The sequence below is a fragment of the Miscanthus floridulus genome, chromosome 4, assembly GCF_019320115.1.
Source record: "Miscanthus floridulus cultivar M001 chromosome 4, ASM1932011v1, whole genome shotgun sequence".
NCBI lineage: Eukaryota > Viridiplantae > Streptophyta > Magnoliopsida > Poales > Poaceae > Miscanthus > Miscanthus floridulus.
This window is the reverse complement of record NC_089583.1, coordinates 74626476-74651082: the sequence shown is the minus strand read 5'-3', so window position 1 is coordinate 74651082 and position 24607 is coordinate 74626476. Positions and strand designations below refer to the sequence as shown.

At 47.1% G+C, this 24607-nt stretch overlaps 1 protein-coding gene across 1 annotated transcript; it reads right to left on the bottom strand.

The window, feature by feature from the left end:
• Nucleotides 1-1168: 1168 nt before the first annotated feature.
• On the bottom strand, nucleotides 1169-5851 carry LOC136549815 (alpha,alpha-trehalose-phosphate synthase [UDP-forming] 6-like). Its single transcript, XM_066541230.1, has 3 exons — nucleotides 2781-5851; nucleotides 2373-2646; nucleotides 1169-2268 (listed from the first exon to the last, which is right to left on the bottom strand). The coding sequence occupies exons 1-3, from the start codon at nucleotides 4811-4813 to the stop codon at nucleotides 1903-1905; spliced, it is 2673 nt and encodes an 890-aa protein (XP_066397327.1). The 5' UTR covers nucleotides 4814-5851; the 3' UTR covers nucleotides 1169-1902.
• Between the last annotated feature and the right edge of the window lie 18756 nt (nucleotides 5852-24607).

Below are 24607 nucleotides of genomic sequence, written 5' to 3'. Positions count from 1 at the left end.
ACTAACTATACTAACTTACTATACTGCCTATACTAACTAAACTAACTATACTAACTATACTTTACTAACTTTACTTATTGTACTAACTTACTGTACTAACTATACTAACTAATCATTCAAACTAATTTTGCATCTTAACCCTAAGTAACAACAATTTTGATTCAATCAATAAATACACAAGGGGAGTACCTCGTGGCAGCAGCGTGCTCTCGTCCTCGCGGCGGCGGTGCTCGTCCTCGCGGCGACGGCTCTCGTCCTACCGGGAGCAGCGTGCTCTAGTCCTCGCGGCGGCGACGCTCGTCCTCACGGCAGCAGCGTGCACTCGTTCTCTTGGGGGTGATGCGCTAGACCGGACCGGGAGGCGGGTGCCGCTGGGGGGGGAGGCGTAGGCGCTAGCCTCGGCGGTGGCGGCGGGTGGATGCGAGATAGATGGAGGGGCGCTCGATAGTGGGGAGCAGTGTACAGCGGCAGCGCGGCAGTGAGGGCGGTGGCGGGTGGCGAGCGTGGTGCGGCGGTGAGGGCGGCGGCAGCGTGCGTGGCGCGACAACAAGGGCGGTGGCGGGAGCGACGGCGGGCCGTGGGCGGCAGGCGTGCCTTTACTGGGGCCGAGTGAGAGAGATAGAGAAAGGGAAGAGAGAGTCGCGTCGCGGGCCTTTACTGGGGCCTATCGTGCCGTGCGCGATGGCGCATCGGTGGCACGCCGTGATCTGTGTCGTGGCAGGCCCGTCGCACCGTGATCTATGACGTGGCAGAGCTAGGCCACGTCACCGATCGCTGCCACGGTGGCAGCCTAGCCGCACCGCCATGCATGGCACGGTAGAGTGGTTTGACCATGCTATGTCAGTTGGCGCGTCCAAAAATGTTAATTAAAAAAAACAGTATCAATTTTAAAAATAATTTAAATAGTGTTAAAAAACAAACAGCGTGGGAGCTTTATAGTCGTAGCGATGGGACGACGAGACAAGACGCCACCGCCAGCGCGATGCCGGACCAAGCCTCTTGTAGTCGGCAAAACTAGCGTCTCGAACCGCAAAGGCACTAGCTCGCACTGGAAAAAAAAAAGATCACGCAGTTGTGGCCTGCACAGGCACGACACGATTACTGCCGTGTCGAGCTCCGGCTCAACGCAACCCAGGCGTGTGTTCAGTACAGGACGACTTGACCAAACGAATCAGTAGACAACCACAACAACAGAGAACAGACCATATTCAGCTACGAGGTGACTTGCAGTTACACCCTACTCTACTCCAGCCTAGTATCTATCGCCTTCCAGAGCACACAGGTGTCCGGATCAGGACGGCAACCGGCCACCCAAGGCCAAGACGAAACGCGCTGGTAATCCACCGAGACCACCCATCGGCGATCGAGGGCAAGAATCTCTTGTATCCTCGTTGCTAAACACGGATGATTAGACCGGCAGAAGGACCTTTGCCCCGATAGGCAACAGGATAAGGCGGCGACTGTGCTGCTGCTGTTGGCTGTTGCTGTGCGGCGGGTCAGCAAGTGCAGCCACCACCACCACCGTCCACCATTTGTTGTTGCTCGCCATCATTTGCTGCAGCGAGGAGGGATACGAGGGTGGCGACCGGAATTATTGACGCCTCCACCACCCGACCCGTCCGACCCACAGACAAAAGGAAGGAATGCAACGCGGCCCGCAACGACCTCTGGAGCTTCAGTCCAGAGCGACAGTAATCTGGCGACATATCGACGTGACCGGCGACCTCGGCGAGTGGCTTATGTTTATGTACACGCCAGCCGAACACAGGGGCCGTGGCCACGACGAGGACGAGGCAGGCAGCATGAACAAGGACCAGAACATTCCTAGAGCATTTTGTACACCTGGGAACAGCGAGCCACGGTCTTCCCTTCCTCCAACAAAAGGTTTCATGCTGCCTAGAGCTAACTGTAGGGCGCCGATCCAGTGCCGCGGTTCACCTCGGTAATGGTGGCCGCCGCTGTTGCGGCGGCGAGTGGTGGGGCGTGCGTCTTGTCGTCGTCGGAGACGTTGGCGAGACCCTGGACGAGGCGCACGATGTCCGCGGGGTCGTCCAGGTAGTACTTGGCCTTGCTGGGCTTGCGCCCCACCGTGCACGCGAACACCTCCGCCTCTGGCTGCAGGGACATGCCCCTCGCCGCCGTCATGATCACCTCGAACATGTCCTCGTCGGACCGGTCGTCGCCCACGCACAGGACAAAGTCCAGCAGGTCGCCCCGCTCCTGCATCGTCGAAAGGATCCGCTTCGCCACCAGGCCCTTGCTTACGCCCTGCAGATGGGAGGTCACGATTTGGCATTTTCGTTAGCATGATACTGTTGCTAACTGAATTAACAGTAACCGTTACTGTTGTGAGCAGCAGCAAGCAGGCTTACCTGTGGCTTCACCTCAACAAGGTTGGGTCCAGCTTTCACTGAAACCGGCTCGTTTGAAAGCACACTCTCAAGATGCTCATGGAGCTCCTTGGCCTGGCACGATCCGAAATCTGGATCAGCGTCCTCGTAGCACCAAACGATAGCAGTCTCCTTGTTCTCAATTGTCGACCCGTCTGTAGTCTCAGTATACGTCTTCATCACAGGTTCTGCGATTTGCTTCCAGCTGCAGTCTATCACAGGAACGCATGTCTCCCATTCTGCATCTCTTCTCAGCCTACAACCATTGACAGCATTAGTGATTAGTGTGCTCCAGTAGTAGAAGGTCAATGGGCATTGCAATTTGCAAGATTAATTTATTATGAGGACGAACTGCATGGAAACCGCAGGAAGTAATAATACTTAAATTACCTGAGGAAGTAGCCATGTTCAGCTGCTAGTCCAAGGCTCTCACATGGTAAGAACCACTCGTTTAAAGTCATCCGGCTCTTTGCACTCACAAGGAAGACCGTGTTGTTCTTGTCACGGCAAAGGCTGTTCAACACGTCTATCGTCCTTGAGGTAGGACTCTTACCGAACGAAGTCTGAGGCATCAGCGTCCCATCATAGTCCAAGAGAATGACGCGCTTTGTGGTCCTCCGGTAGGCCGAGACCAAGTGCTCAACTGCAAGCTTCTTGAAGTTTGGATCGAGGGCTACAACCCTGAACTTTAGCCCGAATCCTATGCCCCAACAACGCCTCCTGTTATGGTCGAGGCAAATCCGCTCAAGATCTTGCAAGCAGCTGTTCGCCCAGTACCCAACATCATGTGTGCTCACATATCTGTGATGCTTCTCATGTCTCAACACCTTCTCCCCTGCGGGCATCTCCAATGCATAGTCCATTGCGTCAGCCACTGAATCAATGTTCCAAGGGTTCACACGGATAGCGCCGCTCAGGGAGGGCGAGCAGCCGATGAACTCTGACACAACAAGCATGCTCTTCTTCCTTGAAGCCGGACCAAGACCCAGGATACTATCTATCTTCTCATTCCCTTGTCGAGCAATTATGTACTCATATGGGATCAGATTCATGCCATCCCTCACTGCAGTAACCAAACAGCACTCCGCGACAACATAATAAGCCATCCTCTCATAGAACTGCAGAGGCTTATCAATCAGTATCACTGGCTGGTAATCTGGCTGCCCGAATGCATCGTTGATGCGCTTCACCATCGCATCACTCTCTTCCTGTACCTCCTTCACATCCTTTCCCCGCCCCCTTGCTGGATTGGCAATCTGAACAAGCACCACCCTTCCCCGCCATTCCGGATGCTGCATCAGGAGCTGCTCAAATGCCAAAAGCTTCAAGCTAATTCCTTTGAAGATATCCATATCATCAACACCAAGCAACAGCAGCCGGTTCTGATGATGGAACTGTTTCAGAAGCTCACCAACCTTGACCCCAAGCTCCGGGAGGTTGAGGACTGACTGTAACTGCTCCAAGTGAACTCCCACAGGCAAGATCTTGATAGTTACTGTCCGACCGTAGTACTCCAGAGCAATGTAGCCCCTCTGCGACTCGTACTTCAACCCGAGCATCCTGCTGCAGCATGACAAGAAGTGTCTGGCATAATCAAAAGTGTGGAACCCAATCAGATCGGCATTCAGCAGCGACCGGAGCAGCTCCTCACGCACAGGTAGGGTCTTGTAGATCTCCGACGACGGGAACGGGCTATGAAGGAAGAACCCAAGCTTGACCCGGTTGAAGCGCTTGCGCAGGAACGTCGGGAGCACCATGAGATGGTAATCGTGCACCCAGACGAAGTCTTCGTCGGGGCTGATCACCTCCAGGATCTTGTCGGCGAAGATCTTGTTGACCGACACGTAGGCCTGCCACAGGAGTCGGTCGAAGCGGCCACCGAGCTCCGGCGACAGTGGCAGCATGTAATGGAACAGTGGCCAGAGCTGCTGCTTGCAGAAGCCGTGGTAGAAGCGGGAGCGGAGGTCGGCAGGCAGGAAGGTGGGCACGCAGCCGAAGCCCTCGAGAAGCTCGTGCGCGACCTCGTCGTGCTCGGCGGGGGGCACGTCGTGGCGGAGGCCGCCGACGTAGACGAACTCCATGTCCGCGCGGCCGTGGTGCGCGCGGAGGCTGTCCTTGACCTGCAGCAGGAGGCTATCCTGGTCCCACGCGAAGTCCCAGCCGCCGCCAGCGCGGCGGGAGGCGCGCACGGGGAGCTGGTTGGCGACGATGATGACGCGCTCCAGAGGCGCGTGCTCGGAGTGGTCGGAGGCCGCGGAGGCGGCGTCCGCGTCGGCGTCGTCGTCGGAGACGTCGAGGTCCGGCACAATGCCGGACGCCGTCACCACGCGCGGTATCAGGCGGCGCCCCAGCGGCGGCAGCGGGTCGCCGCTGCTGCCGCCGGAGGCGAGCTCCAGGAGGTTGGAGTAGGATCTCGACACCATCCCCGCACACCGAATCAGAGCAAGCTGATGATGAACCTCCCAACCAAGATTCGATCTTCACCACTCGCCTCGCCTCGCACACAAATCGCCACCGGAACCTGGACAATCTGTGATCCGGCCGGCGAACAGTTTGGAGGTCCGAGGAGAAAGCTTGAGCAAGAATGGCCGGCAGGGAAGGAAAAGGATCTATCCACCAGTCTCCGGCGGAGAAGAGAAGAGATAAATCTCGGCAAGGAATGGAATCGGCGGAGCAAGTAATAATCAGGAACCGAACTGAAAAGGCGGCCCTCCCTTTCCGAAAGAAAAACCCAAGAGCTTTCGGCCAAAATCAATCCAGACGACCGAGGAGGAGCAAGCGTCTCAGGTGCTCCAGCTGGGACGGCCACTACTCCCTCCCTCCCTCCCTCGACAGACAGGCAGGGGACAAGAGAATCCCGCGTGCTCGCCGACGACGACCAGTTCCTGGACCAGCATTTGCCCTCCACCTTGCTCTCTCCCAAACACACGCCAGCACCAGCTAATAAGTAGGAATGGCTGGAGAAAAGGATCTGACGGAGCAAGGAAAGCAAATCCCTTCCCAGGGAGGAGGATTCGAGCGAGAGGCGTGGGTAGCGCCACTCGCTGGTTGGGATCGGGAGGCGGAACGGAGCGAAGCGATTCTTGGCCTCGGGTCGCGTGCGGGGTGGAGTGGTGGCTCTTGAGGGATCGCAAGAGCTGCTGCAGGGCAGCAGGGGACGCCGATCCGTTGTTTAAGTAGGAGCAGCAGGAGCAGGCGCGAGTTGGGATAAGCTTTAGCAAGCTGCGGTTTTTTAAGCAGAGACGCCGAGCTGGGCAGCAGAGGCCAGAGGGGCTCGCGATGGATGGGGGAGGGAGGCCAGAGGGAACAACCCTGTGTTTTTCTTGTTTGTCGCTCAGGTGACCCGACTTGCTGTCTGCCCACCCACCTGCCTGATCCTGATCTGATCACAGAGGGTCACGATTATGGTATGCTGCGTCGAATTTGTAGCACCGTGTGAGATCGGAACGTTATCCTGTCCTGTTTGTTGGTTTTAGATTAGATAGCGAGCACACGTTTTGGTTGCTCAAATTGTGTGTTGAGAGTGGAATTCCGGGTGGGATTTATTCCTCCTCTGTATATCTACCAACAATAAGCTGGACGTAAGGAAGAAGCGTTCCTTGCGAAACATGGGCCCTGTTTGATTTCCGCTTCTCCCAGACACGCTTGATTATAATCTAAGCGAAGATTTTCTCGCTTCGCTTTTTGCTTCTCGTAGTTCAAATCTCTGAAGCAGGCTTACCACATAAGTGAGAATCGGTGGAAATAAGCAAAGCGTTTGGCGGGATTTTCGTTTATTTCCACCGATAAGCCGCTTATAAGCGGAAACAAACAGGGCCCTGGACTCTTATCTGTCCCCCGGCCGCTCCGTTTCGGATTTTCCTTTCATTCCTGGCTGTACAAACAATATTTTGACTTCTCTTGTTTGCGAGGAAGAAAAGACTGGATAGATAATCAGCATATTCGTTTGTTGGTTTTAGTTAGGACTTATTACAATATTTTTTTTTCACAACGAAGTCATCACCGGTCAGACTTATCATTCCACAAACCGACCAGCCGGACAGGGTGAATGACGTGGGTGCTTGCGTTGTTTGCTCTCCTGCCTGCAACTCCTAAGCTCGTTCGTCGATCCCATCTGGACTAGTAGACAAGGAATCACCCCTAAACAAATCCCTGTGCCTGCAGCAGGCTGCAGCCGCAGTATTTGTAGTATTTCATAGATAGTCCTCGATCAGCATGTGATTAACAGGAGCCTGAGGGACCACCTTGGAAAGTTTGGTTGCTCACACCTCACGCAGAAGAAGAGACGAGACAGTGCAGTACAGAGGGGGCTAGCTGGAAGCGTGAGTTCCCACGATCTTATCTGCCAAGGCCGAGAGGGACCACGCTGCGCCGAGCCCCATCCACTTCCGGAGCCTCTCCAGCCGTCCGATCCCATCGGCCGGCCAGGGGAAAGCGCGTGGGGTAAACATCCGTATGCGTCGGGTGTGTGAGGCCTTCTTTATTTCCTCTCCTAAAGTTTACTTCCGGTTTAATTGAATATAGACTAAAAAATAACAATTTGTACAGTTTTATAACTAATTTATGAGACAAATCTTTTAAGCTTAATTAGTCTATGATTTGACAATGTGGTGCTACAGTAACACATGTGCTAATGACGGATTAATTAGGCTTAATAAATTCGTCTCGCAGATTACTGACGGATTCTGTAATTTATTTTTTTATTAATATACGAACATCCTATGCGAACACCTTCATGTAATACCTAAAAATTTTACACCCAGGATTTAAATAAGGCCTGAGATCGGCGCTCGGCGAGGGTGGCCCCTCGGGCCCCCGCGCACGTGCGACCGCCTACATGTCGGCCAAGGAGGGCGCCGTGGCACATGCCGCGGCCCAGCTGTCGTCGGCCTACCTGTAGGAAGCGAAAGGGTTTCCTGGTGCAAGGGGCCCGTCGTCGGCCGCCGGGAGCTTGGCCGGCCAGAGACCCGGTCCACGACGGTGCCAGAGTGCCGACGTACTGCCGAGGAGTGAGCACGCTTGTGAACCACTGTGGATTAGGGATGAAAAGGGTCGGAAACAGTCGAAAACCTCTCAATCGTCTTCTACTTTTACATTTAAATACGAAAAACGAAAACGAACACGAACTTACGGAATATCGAGAATTTAAAAAACGAACTAATTCGAGCGGAATTATATTGAACACGGTCGGTATACGAAAAATCAATACGAAATATTGACCCATAGGACCAAGTGTATAACAATTAATAAGTGAATAATAATTAACAAGTCCTACAACTTTCTTAAAAAGTATCTCCATTCGACACCATGTAAGGAAGATATGATTTTTCTTAGGCAACAAGCGCTTGCATGTGATTTAATATACCGCTGAAATTTTGTATAATTTTTTTGAACATCTTAAAAACCTAAAATGAAAAAAACTAAAAACTATAAAGTTGTAGATCATGTCGAGACCTACAATTTTCATATAAAAATCATCTTCATCCGAGATCGTATAAAAAAGATACAATTTTTTTTTAAGGTTGGACTTCTAGTGGGCCAAATTTGATTTAAACCGAATTTCGAAACCGAATTTCAAATTCGGGGTATTCCGAATTAAAAGTAGAAAAGTAGAAAATGGTCAGAAAAATGTCTAAACCATTTTTGTCCTGGTTTCGAATTTGGTGTTCTGAATTTCGAATCGAATTCGACTTTGTCTAAAAATATGACTTAGTACTATATTACAAAACTACCTCTTCTTTTCATTTTAAGATACGCGTGCGACCCAAGATTCAAACTTAGTACTATTTGACTAACACTTATATAACCTAAGAATCTGTAGATATACCATACAATTTTGATATTGTTGGATTCATATTAAAAAAAAAAAAGCTTTCGTCTCGTGTGAAACCTATATTCGTGGACATTACTATAGTATGTGGGATATTAATTACCAAAATTTGAAGTTCGAAAGTATATTGGGGTCGGGGCAAACCGGTCCTTAAGGGAAAAAAAGAAAAGAAAATGAGGTAGTATTTTGAATAACAAATCAAGTGATGCTCTTTTTATGTGAGGGAACCCATAGTTTTACTCCAATTAACGATAAAGACTTATGGGGTGTTTAGTTGGTAGAACAATGTGGTCCATTATCATCTCACTCTCTAGTTTTTTTGTTTGGTTTATACGAGAGAATGAGTTGATCTCTGACCACCATATTTTTTACTTCTAATAATTAGTACAAGTATAAGGAATGAAGTCATACCACTAAATTTGAGAAATAGACTCATGATGTATCACTTTATCTAGGATAAGTTAATTCCTCAAACCAAACGCACCACACCACACCATTAGAGAACAACGGTAAATTCATGAGCGCTACGTGCTTGCACATTGCAGGCTCGCGAATATTTCTGCCTCTGCGTTCATACATATGATTTGTCAAGCTCACGTTATTACACTCTTATATTAGCATCCCGTGCGCTCAAGTTGTGGCCTGGACCTTAGCAGACATATTCCCACAAGGAAATGAAAACGTGGAACCGGAACGAGAATTTGGGGTGTTATTTTATAATATTGGAACATAAATGTTCCAAATCGGGACGTGGACGTTCCGAAACATGGAACTTGGGCATATTCCATGTTTCCGAATGCTAAAGCCTGAACTGTGTATTACTTTCTCCATAATCATAGTCAAACTAACTTAAATTTGACTCAATTATGTAAAATAGCATGAATATTCAGGACTTTAGATAAATATATATATCCTACAAATATGTATTTCAAAACAAATCTAATAATTACCTTGTTCGCTTGTTTGTTTTCAGCTAGGACTTATTTAACCAGCTAATAGTATTTTCCTCTCACAACAAATCAGCACTAGCCAGTCCAAACTAGCCTAGAAACTAATCAGCGAACACGTCGAATATATGATAAATATGGCCTTAAAAATATATGATAAATATTGATATTTTTATATAAATTTAGTTAAATTCAAAGTTCTTTAACAGAATACTACTTGAATAGTATATGCCTGGTTTAGATTGAGGTTAGGAATCAGTATTTGGTACTGTATCATTTTCGTTTGTATTTGATAATTATTGTCCAATCATGGCCTCAAAAGATTCGTCTCGTAATTTACAATCAAACTGTGTAATTAGTTATTTTTTATCTATATTTAATACTCCATACATATATCTAAAAATTTGATGCGATAAAGAGAGAGAAAAAAAATTTACAATCTAAACAAGACCTTAATATGATAACAATCAATACCCTGCCTAGCTCGTGGGATGCCCACACTAGCTAGCTAGGGCTGCACGCATCGTGGCTGCTCCTGCCCTGACCGTCCTACAGCGTGGGTATGCAGCAGGAGCAGGGCAGGTGCATGGGGCCTGGCCACCTGGCCGCCTGGGAGGGAGCCTGGGACTGTGCCGTCGACTCGCCTGACACAGCCGTAGCAGCCAGTGGACCCAGACCGCTGCGCGCTACACAGAGTTCTACCAGACTACCACTCCTGCTAACCCGTACATAATTTAGAGGACGATATGTACCGTAATAGCAGCTCCAGTGTATGGACGCGGGTCGGCTCTATAGATGGGTCCTCTTTGATTCGACTGTCAGCTGTTCCTCGGTCCGCAATGTGCAGAAGCGAGCATGGCTCAATACGTAGGACCCACGTAATAAAAAAAATGACCGTTATTTTTCTTCCCGCAATTCCCCTCCACAAAGTGTATCATGTATATATTTTTTTAATGTGAAGGGGTGGGTTCGATTGGCTGGGAGCCGGTGCTCCATAGAGACAACCCTGCAGTGTATAGGAACCGAATTCCATAGATGCAGTTAAATGCATCAAACTGGCATAGACCCATACACTAAAAGTTCACATGTGAAACATAGAAATTTTATTGGAATTATATAAGAATTTCACATGATTCAGTTCATTTTTTTTAAAAAAAAACATAGGAATAGAAAAAAAATCTTGCAGTTCTAAAGGGGTCTTTAAATTGGACTGTAGGATGTTTGGTGTTTCTGCACCATGTTGTATGGTATTTGGATGTGAAAAATAGGAAGAATTATAGATGCAGAGTTCATTTTGACTCCACAGGGTGGGGACATTTCCAGAGATGATAGAGGAGGAGCTAGAGCCATTTTCATGGTGTGAGGAGGTACGCACGGTGAACACCAGTGGAGTTACATTTTTTTCGTTCTACTATGGCTTTGGCTTCGAAGTAGGAGCTAGGGCTAGAGTGACGCTAAAAATAAAGACATTATTATAGTTCGGTATTTTGTGCTCACATATATGTCGTGGTGAGCCAGTCTCAGCTAAGGTTTGATCTTTGACCTCCCACATATTCAGGTGGGAGCCTCTTCCCTGCTGACTTAAAAAAGGTTTTGCATTGTAATGTAGGTGCAAAGAGCCTGTGGTTTTGAAACTTCGAGTGATTGCTGGTTTGCCTTGCTAACCTGTCAACTATGGTACTACTCGTCGATAAGGATCAGGGAGCATAGTGCTAGGCAGGGTCGGATCCAGGATAAATGTTAGGAGGGGCTTCTTCAACCTCTATACAGCCTGACCATCTCTTTAAGATGCATCCATGGCAAAAAATTCTAGGGGGGACTAGGTAGGGGGGGGGGGGGGGGGGCTCCATGGGTCAGGTGACGGTAGTCGGGGCTAGAGCCCCACACGCCCCACCGCTGGATTCCTCCCTGGTGCTAGTTTTTTCTTGTATAAATATTGGTAATCAGTAGTGTGGATTCCCACACAAAGCAATAAGCATTTGTTGCTAGATCATGTGACCTGATTAGGGTGTGAGTGCAACTCTACTTTGTTGCCAATATAAGGTTGTCATCGGCTATGTAGGATATATATAATGATCCTTGTTTGACTGGAATACTTCACTTTATATATATTATATGTATACCCATCTTTGTCACATATTGGCATATACGTATACAAGTAAGAATATTTTCAACTAGTGTAATGCAAGAATTTTAAAAGAGTTGATATTAATTTGGTTCTTCGGAAAGGAGTTTCTTATGCAATAATTTTGGTTAGTTATCAATCATGCAGATAATAATCACGCTCAATCAACAAAAGACTAGTTTGATATTTTCTTTTGGAGCTTCTTTTCTTGTAGTCTTGTCAACGCTACTGTTTTTAATATGCATGTTCTGCATTTACACAACAGCTAAAAATTCTTCAAAGTGTTCCCTACGAAATTATTTAGGACATATACTTTGTCTTTGTACAGACGAAAATTATGATACTTTTTATGATCTGCCAAATACAGATACTGTGGGACACCATCGGGCTGGGTATGCATTTTTCTCTCGTTTTTCGTCGGTCCATCACATTACCACAAATACGTCGATAGAGGCAAGCCCTATTACCAGCTCCACGCGTGCGGGTCCGCACAAACAAATCAGACAAGCCTTTCTCATTCTCTTTTCTTTCGAGTAAAAAGAGAGCTTTATTAACTAGACAGCAACAGAATTACAATCGACGCAGAGTGTTTACCACGAGAAATGACCTTTCATCCGCTTCAATTTTGGGCTTTAGTCTCGGTATTTTTTGCGTCCGGGAGTAAAGGAAGAATTAGTTCCGGTTAGAGCTACCAACAGGGACTAAAGACCCCTGTCCTGTAGCTACCAACAGGGACTAAAGGCCCCTGTCCTGGCACGCTTTCGCAGCAGGCCACCTTTAATCCCGGTTGGTGTTACCAACCCGGACTAAAGGTCCTTCAACCTTTAGTTCCGGATGGTAATACCAACCGGGACTAAAGGGTGACCTTTTAGTTCCGGTTGGTGTCACCAACCCGGATTAAAGGTCTTCCACCCGAGACTAAAGGTACCCCACATGTCAATTTAAAAGGAGAGTGTCCATGACCCTGTCACATGTGGTGTACAACTGAATTGGTAAGGAGTTTATGCACGAGGAAAGAGGTCCTGGGTTCGAATCTTACACATCGCAAGATAGGTCTCCCTACAATTTCTTTTATTTTTCTCCTGAGGATGAACCTTTAGTCTCGGTTACGTGACCCGGGACTAAAGGCCAGGACCTTTAGTCCCGGATTCGTAGTCCCGGTTAAGAAACCGGGACTAAAGCTAGTTCCCAACCAGAACTACGACCCATTTCTCTACTAGTGCGTCTAGCTAATCCAGCTAATGCATTTGCTACTTGATTACCGTCTCTCTTCAATTGGAAAACTTCCAACTATTCAGCTGCACTTCCCATTTCTGAAAAAGTGATTTTTTGCGCAGTCAGATTCAATAATAGCTTGTGGCAAGCCGCACTAGACAGCCCAACGCAGGCCTTCCACGCATGCTAAAGCTTCTGCTTCCGCCGCACTGGCCACGTCTCATGGAAACACCAGGCCGAGAAGATCACTTTACCGTTACTATCTCTAGCTATGGCCGCCATAGTCGATCCATATGATGTTCCAAGAACGAACCATCGATGTTGATCTTGAGCCAACAACCTTCTGGAAGGAGGTTCCCAACAGCGGTTTGGTGTGATCGAAATGTCTGGCCGAGTTCCTGGAGTCCTCTTCGCTGAGGCTGGCTGCCTGCCTTTACTAGTGTCACACGGAATCTCCTCCTTGCACTTGGACAGGGATTCCAGGAAGTTTAGCAGAAAACCAATTGAATCTGTCGTCACAGACGTAGGGCCAGCGCCATGCGTATTGTTATGCACATTCCATGATCTCCATAGGAGGAGCAGGATGAGGTATCGTTGGTCTTTCGGGCATCTCTCCAGGAGCAGTAGTAGCTAGTCTTTACCTGTGTAGCGAAACTGTTCATCGTCCGGCAACGACCAGTGTGACATATGACATTTTGAACTCTTAATAATTCCTTATATTTCAGGACGGATGGAGTATAATAATATGTACAGCCCATACAGTACAAGTGATTAGGATATAAACCTGTCTTATCTTCCAGTGGATACTCCCAAGGTTAATTGCAAGCAGGATAAGCATTAGTTACGAGGGTTAACGTTAATTACTGGTACATATGTACGTACGCGGAGAAACTACATGGAAAAGGACATACAACAACTTGAGTAAATTAAACAAGACCGTCAAGATAGATGCCTGTTGATTCTTATCCAACTAAGGAGGAGATGTAACACCCAAAAACTTCATTATTTTAAAATAAGTAAATTTGATTTAATTATGTTATTATGTGTGCATTCAAATATAGGAAAGAAATATTTTTTTGTGAAATTAAAATCCATCATAAGGATATATACATGTTGATGCACTCATGCTGGAGCATTGTATTTAATATGTTGAGTGGTTTTTGATTTAAACTCAAAAGGATTCAAAATTCATTTGAAAATCATTTAGAAATGAATTTGGAAAATAGAATTGGAAAAAGAAAAGGAAATTCTTTTCTCCCCTTCCCTTCTCTAGTTTTGGCCCGCAGGCCCTTTCTCCCGCCGGCCCGCGCGCCCCCTCCTTTCCCCTTCTCCTGCTTTTCCTTCCTGGGCCGGCCCAGCAACCGCCGCCGCGCCAGCCCAGCACCACGCGGGCAACCGCCGCCGCGCCCTCCTTCCCTCTCTGCCACTGACCGCCCGGCCCCGCCCGTTAGTGCCTTCCCCCACCTCCCGCAACCACCGCGCTCGGTCAAGCGCAACCGCCGTCGCGCCCCTTCCAGACGTGGGAGTGTCCTTCCCCGCGCCCGGCCTCTACAAAAAGCGAGCCGAGCCTTCCCCGCACCCCCTGCCGTTTTCCCTGCTCCTTCTTCGCGTTCGCCGAGCGCAGTAGAGGCCGCAACCGCCGCACCGACGAGCCGAGGTCCGCCGTCCGCCCCTCCGTGCGGACAGCCATCCCCAAGCCGCCGTCGACTTCGTTTTCCCCGTGGTGAGAATCCCCTTGCTCCCCTCTTTCTCCCCGTGCCGTTATTTTCTTATTTCATGGCTTCAAGTACCCAAGCCGCGTGCGCCGACGAGCTTCCGGCCGCCGGCCATGGCGACCACCGCCGCGGCTTTCTCCTCCGGCCGCGCTCTAGGCCTGGCCGAGTTCGTCTGCCCCCCATCTCTCTCCCGGTGCCCTCGGTTCTTTGAACTGTGGCCCGTAGTCACTGAACCGCACACGCCGGCATGCTCCTCGTCGCTGGCCATGGTGCTCCGCCGCCGGAGCCACTGTTCTAGCCACCACTGCCTTCTCTCTCTCCCTCCCATCTAATCTGAACCACCCATCCATGATACAATGGCTCACATAAGCCGATACCCCTTTGCGTGTCAGTTTTGCTTATGAGTCCCTGAGCTTTTCTAAATCCTAACCCGCAGTCCAAAACACATTTCCTGAGTACGCTTTCTCCTTTTGAAAACGTAAAATATATTGTTTTAGTCCAAAATACATTTTTAGTATTTACAGAAATGCCATTGCACTGTGTTGCTTATAAAATCATCGTTATAGCTCCGATTTGACCCGTTCAAATTTCGTTAGGTTCGCAATTAAGTTCTCTACATGTTAATACCACTGTTAACCCTGTTTGCAACATTTAAATTTTGAGATTAGATTTAGTTAAATAAATTGCTATAGGAAATCCCGTCTAAATCATAACTTTCGTGTTTTAGCTCTGTTTTTCGTGAACTTCGCGTTGACGTGATCGTAGCGAGACCTAGAATCTTTTCATAAACATTTTATCTTGTTTTCTATACTACTGGTGTACTATTCCAATTATAGGATTGTTTGCTTTGCATGAATGCCTTTGGAATATTGTATGTTGTCGTGTTGGTCGCATTCAGACGGTGAGGAGAACGTTGGAGACCAAGAGTTCTTTGACGACTAGCAGGACCCACAGGAGTTTACTAACCAAGGCAAGTATAGCATGGGATCTACCTTGATGCCTATTCACCATTTATTAATTACTCATTTGCATGTGAAAGCATCTAGGCCCCTTGTTGGGTTTCGGTAATTAATGACAATACAAAATTACTATGACTAACGTGTGTTTTGTAGAGGCAATTAAGTTAGGTCATGGTAATGGAGATCAATAGGGCAATCAAGGTGGTCATGCCCCTACGATGGAAATCGTTTCGGTTTTCAAAGGATGGACGACAAGGTTAAGGATGACTAGTTCTAAGTGTCGATTAGAGTTGGAGAGACACTTAAGTTAGGTGTGGTGTACACTTGTTAAAACTAGCACTAGGTAGCTCCACAACAGCCCTATGATCCTATGGATCAAACTTCATTCACATATGTTTGAGAGTTAGAAGTGAATGGAGGGTCAAATGCTGACCGGACGCTGGCTCCGGTGCGATCGGACACTGGCCGCATGGTCCGGTCAGTACATTTGATCAAGGAGATTGCGTTCGGTGCGACCGGACGCTGGAGTGGTCAAGTGACCGGACGCTGAGAGGTAGCGTCCGGTCGACTCTAGTAAGGTTCTAGAGAAGGAAATCTGTGATCGGACGCATCCGGTCAATACTGATCGGACCCTGAGGATCCAGCGTCTGATCGAGTACAGTAAACATCCAGTGAGGGTTTAATGCGACCGAACACGTCCAGTCAATGGTGATCGGACCCTGCCAGCGTCCGGTCAACACTTAAGCACTGGTGTGCGGGTTGAACTGACCGGAGCATCCGGTCACCCCGCAGAGGCACATAACGGTTTGTTTTTCAGGCTACCTTATAAATAGAAGCTCCACTCGTGTGTGGAGTCACTTTTGCTCATTCCAATAGCTGAGAAACACATTTGTGAGTGCCAAGAAGAGCAAGGTCCTAGTGAGGTGATTGAGATTCGTGAATCCAAGAGAGTAGCCTCAATAGTGAATCAAGAGTAGCAAAGTGTGCATCCACCGTTCTCATTAGGCTTCGAGTGGTCAAGTGAGAGTTTGTGCTTGTTACTCTTGGTGATCGCCATCACCTAGATGGCTTGGTGGTGATTGGGAGCTTGGTGATCACCCGGCGGAGCTTGTCGGTGACCCAACTCAAGTTGTGAGCGGTTTTGGGTGATTCGCCGCGACAGGAGTGTCGAAGAATCAACCAGTAGAGAGCATTTGATCCTTGCGTGGATCAAGGGGGAGCTACACCCTTGCGTGGGTGCTCCAATGAGGACTAGTGGGGAGTGGCGACTCTCCGATACCTCGGCAAAACATCGCCGCGTTCCTCTCTCTCTATTTACTTTGAGCATTTACTTTGAGTAATTCAATACTTGTCTTTACATTCATAGAATTGCCATGCTAGAGTAAGTTTGGAACATAGGTTGCAAGTCCTTTTGTGTGTTAGATTAATAGAAACACTTTTCTAGGCACAAGGGGTTAATTGGGCTAACCGTAGGATTTAATTATTGCAAAAAAATTTAGAATTAGCCCAATTCACCCCCCCCACTTGGGCATCTTGATCCTTTCAATTGGTATCAGGAGCCTCGTGCTCACGTTTTTAAGCTTAATCGTTTAGAGCAAGATGTCTTATGGGGATGGACCTCCTCCTATCTTTGAGGGAGATGACTTTCCATATTGGAAAATCCGCATGGAGGTGTACTTAGAAGCTCTAGACGTTGGTGTACTTAGAGCCGCTTCACAAGGCTTCCCAAAACCTTGGGATGCTACTAACTTACAAGGCGATGAGGTTAATTATGAAAAATGGAATGCAAAGGCTCGAAACACCATCTTTAGAGGCCTTTGCAAAGATGTGTTCAACCACGTAAGGAATCACAAAGACGCCCATGCACTATGGTCGGATGTTTGTGCGCTCCATGAGGGAACCAAGAGTGAGCGTGAGGAACGCTATCATCTTGTGATTAAAAAGCTAAATTCATTTGAGATGCTTCCCAAAGAATGTGCTAGTGAGATGTATTCATGTTTAAATGTTCTTGTAGAGGAAGTCAATGGGCTTGGACTTACTCAAATGTCACTATCCGACGTTGTGAGAAAGATCTTGAGTGTCCTCCCCATTGACAAATATGGGCATATTGTGACCGTGCTACACCAAGGTGATCTTTCCACCGCTACACCGACACAAATCTTAGAAAGATCAATGCTCATGAGATGTACATGCACATCACGCCATAAGATGGCTCATCCTCTACCAAGAAGAAAGAGAAGGACTTAGCATTCAAAGCTAGCCAAGATAAGGGCAAAGCAAGACTTGAGTATGAGAACTCAAGTGATGAAGAAGATGAACATGAAAATCTTGCTCTCATGGTGAAGAAAGCCACCAAGATGCTAAAGAAGCTAAACAAGAGTGGCATCAAGTTCGACGGCAAGAAGAAGAGTTCTTCACAAGCTCTAGAAGAAAGCCAATCTCTAAAATGGATTGCTTCAATTGTGGTGAACTTGGTCATCTAGCACATCAATGCCCCAAGCCCAAGAAAGACAAGTTCAAGAACAAGAACAAGGGCAAGAAAGATGACTCAAGTAATGAAGATAAAGATGAGAAGAAGAAGAACAAGCTATACAAGAAGAGAGATGGCAAAAAGAGAGACTTCCACAAGAAGAAGAAGAGTGGAAAGGCCTACATCATCGGTGATTGGCTCACAGGACATTGATTCATCTAGTGGATCATCCGATGATGATAGTGACAATGAGAAGGTGGCCGCCATTGCTATTGATCTTCCATCTTCACCGCCACCATCGCCATCATCCTCTACACACCTATGCCTTATGGCCAAGGGTAAACGCAAGGTAACTAATAATGATGATAGTAGTGATGATGAGCAAGCTAGTGATGATGATAGCGATAGCGATGATGATGATTCACCTTCATTTGATGATCTTGTCAAAATACTAAGAAAATACACTAAGATCATTAGAAAGAGTAGAGCTAAAAATGAAAAGCTTGATGCTAAAAATGATTCACTCTTAGCAAAATGCGATACATTGGAAAAGGCTAATGTTGAGCTTAGAGAAACAAATGATGCTATATCATCCAAACTCAAGGAGCTCAAATCTTCTAAGAAAGAGCTTAAAGATAAACATGATAAACTTGAGTGGGTGCATAATGAGCTCATCACTAGGCACAACAAGCTAAAAGATGAATATACAACTCTTAAGATCAATCATGATACTCTTGTTATTGCTCAAGAATTTTTACCAAATGAGCCACATGATGCTACTAACCATGTTGTTAAGATTGATATAGCTACATCATGTGATGATTTAATTGATGAGAGCATTGAGCAAGGATCTAGTGGCAAAGGCAAGCAAGTGGTTGAGTGCAATGACTATGATGAATATGTCAAGCTCAAGAAAGCAAATGAAAATCTCATGAAAGATCTTGAAGAAATGAAAAGCCACAACACCATTGTGCTAGAAACTCTTGATCATGATAAAGAGTTGATCCTTGAGAATGAGAAGCTCAAAGAAGAAAACAAGAAGCTCAAGGAAGAGAAGAAAGATGATGCTCTAAAGGAAGAAAATAAGAAGCTCAAGTTGGAGAAAGAGCATCTCAAGATTGGATTGAGCAAGTTTGCTAGAGGCAAGCACCTCCAAAGTGAGCTACTCATGAACACCATCATGAAGATGGATAGAAGTGGCATTGGATATGTGGCAAGTGTAGAGAAGAAGAAGGCTCAAGTTCAACAACAACAATCAAAGCCAAAGCCAAAGCCAAAGCCAAAGAGATGTTTTGAGTGTGGACAAGAAGGCCATTTCGCTCATGAGTGCCAAACTCCACCACCACAACCCTTGCCCAAGCATGCTCGACCCTTTGCCTTCAATGCTCACTACATGCTTAGAAAGGATTCTAGTGGAAAGATGAAAGTCATGTTCTTAGGTCCCCCTAACAAGAATAGGCCTAAGAAGATTTGGGTGGCTAAGTCACTTGTTGAGAAGGTGAAGGGCCCTCAACAAGTTTGGGTTCCTAAAGCTTGAATCTCTTGTGTGTAGGTGAACTACAAGACCGGTGGAAGTCATTGGGTTATTGATAGTGGTTGCACTCAACATATGACCGATGATCCTCATATGTTCACCTCACTAGATGAAGAGGTAGATGGATAAGAGAAAATAACATTTGGAGATAACTCAAAGGGCAAGGTTAAAGGATTGACAAAGTGGCAATATCAAATGATCATTCCATCTCCAATGTGTTATATGTTGCTTCATTGAGTTTCAACTTGCTATCCGTTGGACAATTGTGTGATCTTGGCTTCCAATGCTTGTTCATCGAGAAGGAGGTTGTTGTATCCAAGGTAGATGATAATCAAGTGATATTCAATGGATTTAGATACAATAACTTATATCTAGTGGACTTCACCTCTGAAGATGCAAATTTGAAGACTTGCCTATTCATCAAAACAACACTTGGGTGGCTATGGCATAGAAGACTTGCTCATGTTGGTATGAGTTCACTCAAGAAGCTAATGAAGAATGATTTGGTGAGAGGGTTGAAGGATGTGAAGTTTGAGAAGGACAAGCTTTGTAGTGCATGTCAAGCCGGACAAGCAAGTTGCAAATACCCATCCAACAAAAGCTTTCATGTCAACCACAAGAGTGCTAGAACTCCTACACATGGATTTATTTGGACCAACAACATACAAGAGTTTAGGAGGGAATCTCTATTGTCTTGTGATTGTTGATGACTATTCAAGGTATACATGGGTATTCTTCCTTCATGACAAATCCAAAGTTGCATCTTGCTTCAAGAAGTTTGCCAAGAGAGCTCAAAATGAATTTGAAGTGAAGCTCAAGAAGATAAGAAGTGACAATGAAAAAGAATTTGACAACACAAACATTGAAGCTTATTGTGATGAAGTTGGGATCAAGCATGAAGTCTTTGCAACTTATACTCCTCAACAAAATAGTATAGTTGAGAGGAAGAACTGGACTTTGATCACTCTTGCATGGACAATGCTAGATGAGTACAACACCCCCAAAGCTTTATGGGCGGAAGCAATCAACACCGCATGCTATGCATCAAACCGCCTATTCCTTCAAAAGTTCCTTGGCAAGACACCTTATGAGTTGCTCAATGGGAAGAAGCCTAGACGTCTCATTCTTTAGGGTGTTTGGTTGCAAATGCTACATCTACAAGAAGCAGCAACACCTAGGGAAGTTCCAAAGACTGTTGTGATATTGGTTTTCTTGTTGGTTACTCATCAAAGTCCAAAGCATATAGAGTATTTAATCATGCCACCGGCTTGGTTGAAGAAACATATGATGTGGAATTTGATGAATCTAACGGCTCCCAAGGAGCACATGAGAATCTTGATGATGTAGGTGATGAACCATTGAGGGAGGCTATGAAGAATATTCTGGTGGGAGACATCAAGCCAAAGATGATGAAGATGATGTACAAGTCATTGTTCAACCTTCTTCATCAAGTGTGCCACAAGATGGTGAAAAAGATGGGAGAGTAGAAAATGAAGATACTCATATCTCCCATGAGCAAATGGTGGTACAAGCACAAGATGTTGATGCTCCACAATCACCTCCTCAAGTGGTCAATAGAAGAAATACACCTCTCCTACAAGATCATCCTCAAGATCTCATCATAGGGAGTCCATCAAAGGGTGTAATGACTCGATCTCAAAAACTTGCTTCATTTATTGCTCATCACTCTTTTGTCTCTTGCTATGAGCCTACCAAGGTAGAAGAAGCTCTTAAAGATCTAGATTGGATAAATGCTATGCATGAAGAGTTGAACAACTTCACTCGCAATGAAGTTTGGACTCTTGAAGAGCGACCAAAAGGTGCAAGAGTCATTGAAACAAAGTGGGTGTTCCACAATAAGCAAGATGATCAAGGTGTTGTTATGAGGAACAAGGCAAGACTAGTTGCAAAGGGGTTCTCCCAAGTTGAAGGTTTGGATTTTGTAGAGACCTTTGCACCAGTTGCATGATTAGAAGCCATCCGTATCCTACTTGCATATGCATCACATCATGAAGTGAAACTATATCAAATGGATCTAAAAAGTGCATTTTTAAATGGCTTTATTAATGAACTAGTCTATGTTGATCAATCTCCTGGGTTTGAAGACCCTAGATATCCTAATCATGTTTATAGGTTGTCCAAGGCACTATATGGGCTTAAGCAAGCCCTAAGAGCTTGGTATGAGTGCCTTCAGGACTTCCTCTTATTGCCTATTTTCTTAAAAAGAATTATAGCCTAAGGTAAAATATTTTGAAAAATATGAGGGTTTGAGAGAGGTCACTCACATCAGTCCCTAATTGGTGTTTATTTGGATCTTATTCATATTAGGACTTGATTGGGAACAGGCAACGCGGAGGAACATTGAAGATTTGCTGGAAAAGAGTAATCGGACACTGCACCGAACTCTACTGTCCAGCAGTCCGGTCAGTTCACAGGAGGTGAACAGAAGCTAAAGGAGTGGCCGGACTCTACGTTTGAGCGTTCTGGTCAGGAAGGGTTCCAACGTTCGGTCGATCTACATGGCGTTAAGGGCAACTAACCGGACTCTGCCTATGTCCAGTCATGGACCACTGGACGTGTCTGGTCATGATTCCAGAGGAATTGGACCTCTCTGGAATCGACTAGATGCTAGGTGGTAGTGTCTGGTCGCTACCACCGGAGCGTCCAGTCATTAGATCTCGTGCGGCTTTCAATCTCTTTTCTCCTTTCCTTCTCAGGTTGCGTCGGGGGACCTATTTAATCGCGCGAGCCGTACCTATGCTGACCTCTTCTACCACCGCCAAGTCTTGAGCCCTAGCCGCCAGTTCAGCACCACCGCCGTAGCTCCTCCATGCCAGCAGTTGCCACACCTGTCATAGCCACCACTCTCGCACATCACCACGCCCTACCTCTTGCGGAACTCCACGCATCGCCCGCTTCACCTGCACAGTCACCATGCCACCATGCCTCCTCTATAGCATCGTCCATCTAGCGATGGTAAGGCCCTACTACCGGTTCCTCGCATTGCCTAGCTTCAGCACAGCAACCCTAACCGCATCTCTATTATCGATTCAGTGCTTCGCTTAACCCTAAATTCGTCATACCGATTCATGGGTTCCCTGCGTGACGTCTCTTCTCGGATCGCTGGTTCATCAAGTAGTAAGCCAGTCATTTCTATTTTGCATCTACATTGCTTTCTTTCATAGGGTTTCAGTATCTATTAGATATATTGTATTTACTTGTATATCCTTCTATTCCATCGTGCAGCGAGTCAGGTGCCGTTGAGGTGTTTGTGACAGTTGATAGTCAACTCGGAGCCAAGCTCACTGAGTACAGATCAAGGCCTAGCCTCAAAAGTGTCAGTGGACAGTTGATCTTGTTAGCGGCAGTTTTTTCTCTTGTCAGATCAGATGGCTCGCACCAAGAATGTTGGTGGTGGTCCAGGAGATGATGATCGAAGGCCTCCACCTCGCTTGCCTGCAGGAACTAAAGGCAAGGCTGACAAAGTAGGTTGTATCAAAGAAGCGCAAGTACCCTGATGCAGAGATAGCAGAGAGCAGTAGCAGTCACTGAGGCCGCAGAGTGTGCCGAGAGAGGAGGTGCCTGCAGTGGAGTTGTCATTGCAGATCATCTGGCACCAGACGCATAGGGCAGACTTGAGCACGTTGAGCGTCTTCATCGTAGTCCACCTGGGACTATCATGATGGCAGGACAATGTCTTCCCATTATGGATCCTCAGCCTCAGGGGGAGTCACAATAGGAGTCTCAGTAGTAGCCCCCACCAGCAGAGCCTCAGCTAGCTCAGGAGACACATGAGGGACAACAGTCATAGCAGCCTTAGGAGGGTGAGGAGGGCCAGCAGACCGAGGAGACCGAGTAGGCACCTAGCCACAGCTATGCTGCTCTGGTTGTACCTAGGTTCTAGTGTCACCGAGGCCATCGACACAGCGGAGGGGATCACGTCCACCACCTCATCCACAGGGTCCGCCTCCAGTGATTCATCTTGACTTGAGGGCCACCACGGCCAAGCAGGTTCAGCAGCTTCGCTTTATGGAGTTTGATGTGTGGTGTCCTCCGAGGAGGGATGAGAGAGCAGCAGAGGGTTTCTATACACCGTTCCAGGAAGACTTCTATAATGCATATCTAAATAGTGGGGTAGTCTTCTGATCTCAGAGAGTCTACAGTATTGAGGCTATTAGTGGCAGTAGCCGAAGAGCATATCCGCCCCTACTTATCATATCTGCCGGGGCTAACATATCTGATTGGTCAGATAGGATTGTATGTACCATCTTGGGTTCGGACAGTTTTATGCTTCGCTCTACATTGACCCTGCAGCATAACTTCATACACTTTGCATTCAGAGGCAGAGGCTATAGGATGATGAGTTTTAGGGCTAGGGAGATATTGAGGCTATAGGAGCAGCCTATCAGGTTACATGAGGTATGTTATGGACAGCAATAGCCTCCTAGGCGCCCTCATGGTGGTTTGGTGCCTCCTACAGATCTTGTGCGTCATTGCTTCAAGGAGCCCTTTGGTGAGGGGTCGAGAAGGAACCCCAGTGACCTTACTCCTACAGCTAGAGTTCTAGAGGCTATCATCAAGGAGGACACTACTTCCCAAGTTGGGATACAGAGAGGGTCTGACTCGCCTATAGCTCTAGCTTCTCAATGCCCTGATGCAGTAGACTGTGTTTGATATTTGGGATCTTCTTCTATCTGAGATGGAGGACACGATAGTTGAGGGCTTCAAGGGTCGTAGGCAGCTTCCATATGCACACTGGATCACATTTCTTATGCTTAAGGCTGTGCATGTTAGGACTCCTGAGATGGTTGTAGAGTACAAAGATGCCACCACAGAGTTTCCAGCTTATAACATGGCACAGAGGATCAGGCATAGCACACCATAGGCACCCACTTAGCCTTGCCGTCATCCAGATGTACCAGAGTCAGTAGCTCAATAGGACAAGATTATCAGAGGCATAGCCCCTACTAAGGAGGAGCAGCTTGAGGCTTAGGAGGAGAGGAGCGAGTCTAGTGATAGTTCAGATGATGACTACCCACCTATCCCTCAGATGCCTCCATGCAGACATGATGTAGAGGTTGGTAGTTCTAGCTCAGCTCCACCTGCACCACAGATGGACCCCGCTTTGATTGCTATTCTTGAGCGGATGCAGTAGGATCAGGCACGACAGGCTTAGGAGACCGCTGCCAACTTTGCACTAGTTTTAGGCTCATCAGGATGAGTTCCAGCGATAGCAGTAGGTCCTCCAACAGTAGCAGCAGTAGATGCATCAGTAGCAGTTACTCATGCAACAACAGCTTATGTGATTTATGCAGCATGTAGTAACAACACTTGGGGCTCCACAGTCATAGCCTTCACCCCAGCTTACTTAGCCTACCACCACTACGACGACTCCAGCAGTATAGCCCAGTGGGCTTTAGAG